Source organism: Pyxicephalus adspersus, chromosome 2, assembly GCF_032062135.1.
Source record: "Pyxicephalus adspersus chromosome 2, UCB_Pads_2.0, whole genome shotgun sequence".
NCBI classification, from domain to species: Eukaryota; Metazoa; Chordata; class Amphibia; order Anura; family Pyxicephalidae; genus Pyxicephalus; species Pyxicephalus adspersus.
Window position 1 is genome coordinate 29,985,749 of NC_092859.1, and position 6,715 is coordinate 29,992,463.

The 6,715-nt window shown below is 40.9% G+C and overlaps 1 protein-coding gene across 2 annotated transcripts in view; it reads right to left on the reverse strand.

Moving 5' to 3' along the window:
- Positions 1-6,715, reverse strand: part of RAB19 (RAB19, member RAS oncogene family) — a gene marked incomplete in the record, with an annotated part of 10,199 nt that overhangs the window by 1,605 nt on the left and 1,879 nt on the right. Inside the window, 2 exon segments of one of the 2 annotated variants that reach the window (XM_072400218.1) lie at positions 1,411-1,594; positions 1,851-2,115. In XM_072400218.1, coding sequence (XP_072256319.1) covers positions 1,411-1,594; positions 1,851-2,045 — 379 coding nt within the window. 2 annotated transcript variants of the gene reach the window in all.

Consider the following 6,715-nt stretch of genomic DNA (forward strand, 5'->3'; position numbering starts at 1 on the left):
CCCCCCCCCCACCCCCTACTCTCCATAATGAAAAAAGGGAATGAAAGGGTAGAAAATTAGAAGTAGAGGTAAACTAAAATTTAAGTACACATTTTAGGATAAAAACATTATTAATCAACCACAAGTTTTATTCTGTGATTTGTCCCTTTTGAAAACAGTGCCAGAATCCTTTTTCTTGTACAAAGCAATTTTTAGGATAAAAAAAATCTCAAAAAATATAATAAGGCTGTGAGTCCAGCACAGGTCATTCAAGATATTTATAGTAATAAGGGCTTTTATTATTTTGGGATTTTATAAGGGATTTTATTATTTTGTTATTTTTAATTTACTCATAAAAGTAATACATAAATGAATGCTACACTAGTTACCTATTTTTATAAATATATGTAGAGCAGGCCTTAAGTTGTCAAACTAATAGCTCAGTCCTGCAGATTACTGTCACGGGTGGCATAGTGGACCTTCTGTGTCACCAGCCCTCTTGGCACAGATGTGTATGGGGCACAGAGTTTAAGAAACCAGCTTCTGGCTTTACCAGCACACCCTGCAAAGGGTGATGGACTTTAGGAGGTGGTGCCTAGGTTGCACCTCCGTACATGCAGGGGCTGGTATCTGCTGACTGGTAGGACCAAAGTGTAGTACAGGAACGAAAAGTAGAAGTGCCATCATATGAGCCAAAGACCAGGGCAGGCATCAGTCAGGAGTAATCAGACAGAGCCAAAGTGCAAAGTAAGAGAGCCAAAGAATTTGAAACAGGATCGGGAAATGCACACAGGAACCTTGAATCTGAGCCTAGGAGAACTCCTTGTTCAGACCTTCCTGTTACCAGTCAATTCCTTATATAAAGAGAAGATTATGGGATGAAAAAAAGACCATGTGACCTGCAGGTATCCAAACCCACCACTGGAGGGAGTGTTGGAAAAGAGGCAGTTCCGGACGTGTTCACATTTCCACCAGCAGGTGGAGCAAGTTTACGAGATATAGGGGCAGCTGTCAGAGACTCAGGTGATCTAGATCAGGAGGAGACCAGGGAATGTAATTCCTGAGTTACTGCTGCTGCACAGTTCGTGGTAATCTGTGACAATTACATTAGAAGAATTGTTTAGCTAGTGGGTGACTGCCATAGTGACAACAAAAGTGGAGCACTACTAGCTTCTTAGGGAGAGCCAGACTCCCCTGTGTAATTCGCAGCACTGAGCTGTGGGTTGTTCCTCCATCTCAGCCAGGGTTTGAGTGGAGACAAAGGAAAAGAAAATTAGGAAAATGGAAAGGAAAGAAAAAGTAAGGAAAGGTTTATGCCCAGTACCGGTTTTATATTCCATGTTTTTATTTCTCTGCCCTCTACAATCAGTTCTTCTGCTAAAGTAGTCAATGATGTCCACCTTATAAAATGAATAAATGAAGATAACCTACCAATAAGCATCACCATCAGATTGGCTGCTCCATATCTCTCCACTTCATGGATCCAATGAGGGACGGATTCAAAGGTCTGGCTGCGTGTAATGTCATAGGCGATGATGGCCCCATGAGCACTTCGATAATAACTCTGGGTGATTGTACGAAACCTCTCCTGGCCAGCTGTGTCCCAGACTTGAACCTGAAATGAAACAACTCAAAGTCAAATTCTATTCAGACATTTGTTTCTTGTTGAAGAGCAGAGAAGGATTAGATCCCCTGCAATGTTTATTTTGGTGTCAATGCTACCATAAGGAAAATTTCTTTTTACCCTCTGTCTTGTTGACTAATTGGGCTGGAATGGAGGCAAATCTCCCTTATGGGAACAGTGACAACCAGAACAGGATGATTGCAGTCTTTACACTTCCTACACATAGGATTACAACGTCCTTTCTTACCTTGACTTTTTTGCCATCAATGTTCAGCGAGCGCACTGTGAAGTCGACCCCGATTGTGTTTTGATGTTTGTCGCTGAAAACGCCTGAGTGGAAGCGTTGCACTACGCATGTCTTTCCCACATTTGAGTCACCAATCAGAATTATTTTGAAGAGAAAATCAAAAGGGTCATCCTCTGCTGGGCCAATTCCAGACATGGTCTGCAACGCTAAGGGCCCCACAGAAGTTTCTGTCCAGGTCAGGAAAGGCAGAACATGATGTAGACCCCTAAACAGAAAGAGACAATAATAAAAATAGGAATCTTTCTTAATTTTACTAGTATTATTATCGCTTCCTATATTAAAGTCAGTCCAATCATCATATGGAGATATGAGCCATGCTAGATATATGCTAGAGTCTGCTTCGTGAAGTCACCTGATGAATTCTTATTAAAGCTGACCTAAACTCAATGTTTTTATGATACATAAAAGGGTAGACAAGTCTATATAAAATAAAATAAATTAAAAAAAAAAAAAAAATGAGAAGCACCTCCTTACAGCGATCAAGACTGAATGGTTCTGGTTTTTGTTTTCTCTTTATGTGCAAGCCTGTCTCCGGGCATGCACAGAAGGGGCATTTTCCTGTACTAAGGGGAAAGAGATGCGGATCTCACGCATGCACTGTGTGAGCGGCGCTTTTTTGCCCTTTACAGTGGCTACATCACATGATCTCACGCCTGTGCAGACTGAGATTGGGTAACGTAGCAAGGAAGAAGACCAAAAATGGCCTCTGTGCCGGAGCGAAGAATTCCAGGACGGAGCAGGACCTGAGTGAGGAAAGGTCCAGTGCAACTGAGGGTTAGGCAGGAAGGTAGGTGTGATTTTCTATAGCAGACATTTGAAATAACTTTCAGGTCTTCAGGGAGCTCCTGCTATAATTACTATATCCACAGCTCACAGTATATTAGTGTGGTGGTCAGTAGGATGAATGCCTCTTACATTGCTGGTCAGTGGGAAGAACGTCACCCTTACAAATAGCTAAAAATATAATTGGTGTCACTTCAACTGACCAGAAAGGCGCAAATTGCTCATTGCTCAAGGAACTCCTAGCAACCTCTAGAGCAGCGGTCACCAACTGAAAACATTTTGGTGGTCCGGGGCTCTGGCCGGTGCGCCCCCCAGCGGGGTCAGAAGAAAGACCCTGCTTAGGGGGGCTCACCAGCCAGAGCCACAGGCCATGTCTCCCATACAGATCGCAGGCTCAGGGCGGGTTGTGTCTCTGGACACTGCTCAGGCTCAGACCTGCGATGTGAGAGTGGATGGGTTCTGGCATCATGACGTCAGTATGGGGGAAGTTTCTTCCCCTTTAGGTGACACACGGATCCCTGCACTGAATTAATAGAAGGATCAACAGGTAGTTTTTGTATCAACAAATATAACAATATCTTTCAACACAACAAAAAGAAACAAAGTTTATTATTAAAGTTTATGTTTACTTCACCTCAGGAACAGAAACGGGAGAAGAAATTCTGTGGTCACATAGGACCGTAAATAATTGGTGGGTGATAAAAGGATTCTGTGAAGCTGGAACAATCTGACAAGAAATGAGCTACACATAACTCGTTGTTGCTATGAGAGATGAAAGGACACAATAGCTGCATGACTGCTCAATAAACACCATCCAGGAATGAAAGTGTAACTCTGTGGAAGCAGAATGAGATGCAATGGCTTTTATCTCTGACAATTGACAGAGAAACCAGTTCTGTGAAATATTAATGACCTTTACTCATCCCCATGGGCACACCTGGTTTCACGTTTCAGTCATTCGATTGTTGTAAGTGGTAAGAATAAAACTCATTCAAAAATAAAATAAAATCATTTCAGAAAGACTCCAACATGAGTTAAGATGTGACCAATCTTGAGAGAGAGTGGGCATCTTGTATTTTTGATTGATCATTTCTTTGGAAGAATATGCCCGCCAAGCAAGAAACATGGCTTAAAGCCCAACTGAACGTCCTAAATACACTACAGGTGCATCATAACAAAAGATGTATGTTTTCTGTAGAAAGCAGACACATCCTGAAAGGCTCTTTGTGTTGAAGCAATGGGCTCTTTGCAGAGGGCCAACATAATCCTTGCTGAGTCAGTGTTACAGTTCTCCAAATAGCTTAGATTGGGTGAAGCTTCCATGATTGCAGAGCTAAAGGTCTGTTGCGTCTCTGCAGAAAGTAGATAGTTTCCTTTAAAGTTATCAAACACTGTCATGTAGAGTAGAACCCAAGTTTCCAATACCGAAAAATATGTGGTGGATACTTTTTGGTTTTTTGGAGGGCATTGCTCCCAAAAATGTTTTTCTTTCGATAAGGGAGAGAAGGATTTCATTCCCTTACTAATAAGGGATACTAATAAGAGTTTCTGACATTAGCAGGCTGGAGTTATTAACTCTGGACACTTCTCCATGTATGGAGAACAGAGATAATTATATATACTTATGTCAGTTATAGGTTTCTCAAAGTACTCATTTATAGACTTGGCAGAAACAAGTTATGTTTATTAGTAAACAAGTTCTCTATTTATTAGCAGATTTCACGAATGCTTTAGGTTTTTGACACACATATCTAAGCATGTGTAATGGGCCTTTGGCCTATATTCTGAAAATTTAAAGCAAGCTCTTGCAGCTTTAGTCTTCACCAAATGGCAACCAAATTGAAACACCCTTCCCACACATAAGCTTGATAACTGGACATGTACAGGCTTCGATTTTACTGCCCCATCAGGACAACAGTACCTCATAAAAGGTTGACGGTAATATATACCTACCAACCACTTAGGTACACCCGTTGAACTGTTTTTAACGCAAATATCTTATTGGTCAATCACATGGCATCAACCTGATGATTTTAGACGTGTAGACATTGTCAAGATGACCCTATCAAGTTCAAAGCTAACATCACAATGCAGAACAAATGTGATTGAAGTGACTTGGTGGCATGGTTGTTGGTGCATGATAGGCTGACCTGAATGTTTCAGAGTTTGCTGATCTGTTTGGATTTTCATGCACAATCAACTCTAAGGTTTATAGAGAATGGTCTGAGAAAAAGGAAAATATCCAATGAGCAGAAGTTCCCTAGGTGTAATGTCAGAGAAGAATGGTCAGGCAACAATAACCTATATAAATACTTGTCATAACCAGGGTATGCAGAATAAATAATTCAATATTCAATAAATTGAACCTTGAAGCAGATGGGCAACAGCAGCAGGTGAACACACTGGGGCTACTACTTCTGTCATCTAAGTACAGGCGTCTGAGGTTATAATTCACATGCACTCACCAAAATTAGACAAAAGAAGATAGGAAACCCACTGCCTGTTCTAATACGTGTGACATTTGGTTGGTATTTGCCATCAACAACATGAAAACATGGATCAAACCCACCTTGCATCAACATTTCAGGCTGGTGGTGTAATGCTGTGGGAAATATTTTCTCAGCACACTCTTGGCCTCTTAGTAATGAACTGAGCGTCTTTTAAATGCCACAGCCTACTTTAGTATTATTGCTGACCATGTCCATCCGTTCATGATGGCAACATACCCATCTACTTATGGCTACTTACAGCAGGTTAACATGTCATGTCACAAAGCTTAGATAACTTCTGACTGCAATGAATTCATTGTACTCAAATGGCCTCGTCAGTCACCAGATCTCAATCCAATAGAGCACATTTGGAATGTGGTGGAAAAGGAGACTTGTATCATGGAAGTGCAACCAACAAACCTGCAGCAACTGCATTATGCCATCTTAATGTCAATATCAATCAAAATCCCTGAGGAATGCCTCCAGTACCTGAAATCTACACCACAAAGATTTACTGCAGCTCTGAAGCACCAGCAAGGTGTACCTAATAAAATAGGCGGTGAATGTAAGTCAGTCTTATAACAAGTGTTCACCAGATTTCTTAGAGTACTCCAAAGTGTAAATGCATGTGATGAGTAGAGGTTTCTGCAGCAAATTTCCTGTATACTGAAAAGTACTATTTTATTTACACAGCCAACCCAAGCATTTGGGGCACCAGCTACCCTTGCTTAGTTGCTTCTAAAGGACAGTGGATGGGACAAATGCTGACAAAACCAGATGCTCAGACAGTTGCAAAAACAGTTCTTGTAATAGAACATATTTAAATAATAATACTGGAAAAAGAAAGAAACTATAACTGTACCACTGGCAGTTAAAGTGCACTGCAACACGCGCAAGGTGTACAAGAAATCCCTTTTGAGACATCCATTGAACGCTGCTAAAGCGTGTATACCTGCTTGCTGGAAGAGCACCTCTCCCCTGACTGTAAGTCACTGGTTGAGAAGGGTAACTGATATCTATCATATGGAAGATATGATATCCACGGATTCCAAGAGAGCGGACAAATTTGCCCAGACTTGGTACCACTGAACACTGAATACATTTCTCTACATCAACTGAATATAATGGGCTGTTGCAGCCCCCTCAACCCGCTTCACTACATGCCTCTGCTAGCAAAACGGTATACTTTTGGTGGTTAATGTATTGAAAGTGGATTTATGTAACTTATCAGATTTGTCCCCCCCCCCCCCCTCCTTTCTATATACCCTTCCTTTGTTTTACAAAAAAAGAAAAATGATTTGGAAAAAAAAAGTGCACTGCAACTGTCACTATGGTTGGACAGTTTTGCCTACAGGGCTGCAACTCATAAAAGTACACAAAAAAAAGCATGCAAAAATTAGTTTTTTATTCAAACAATATCTAAAGTAAAAGATAAATACTGTATTTGAACAAACGAGGCATACAATGACATGGCATACTTTTTTCTTGTTATTTAAATAAAGGAAAATGCATATTTGACAGTAAGCACACCTA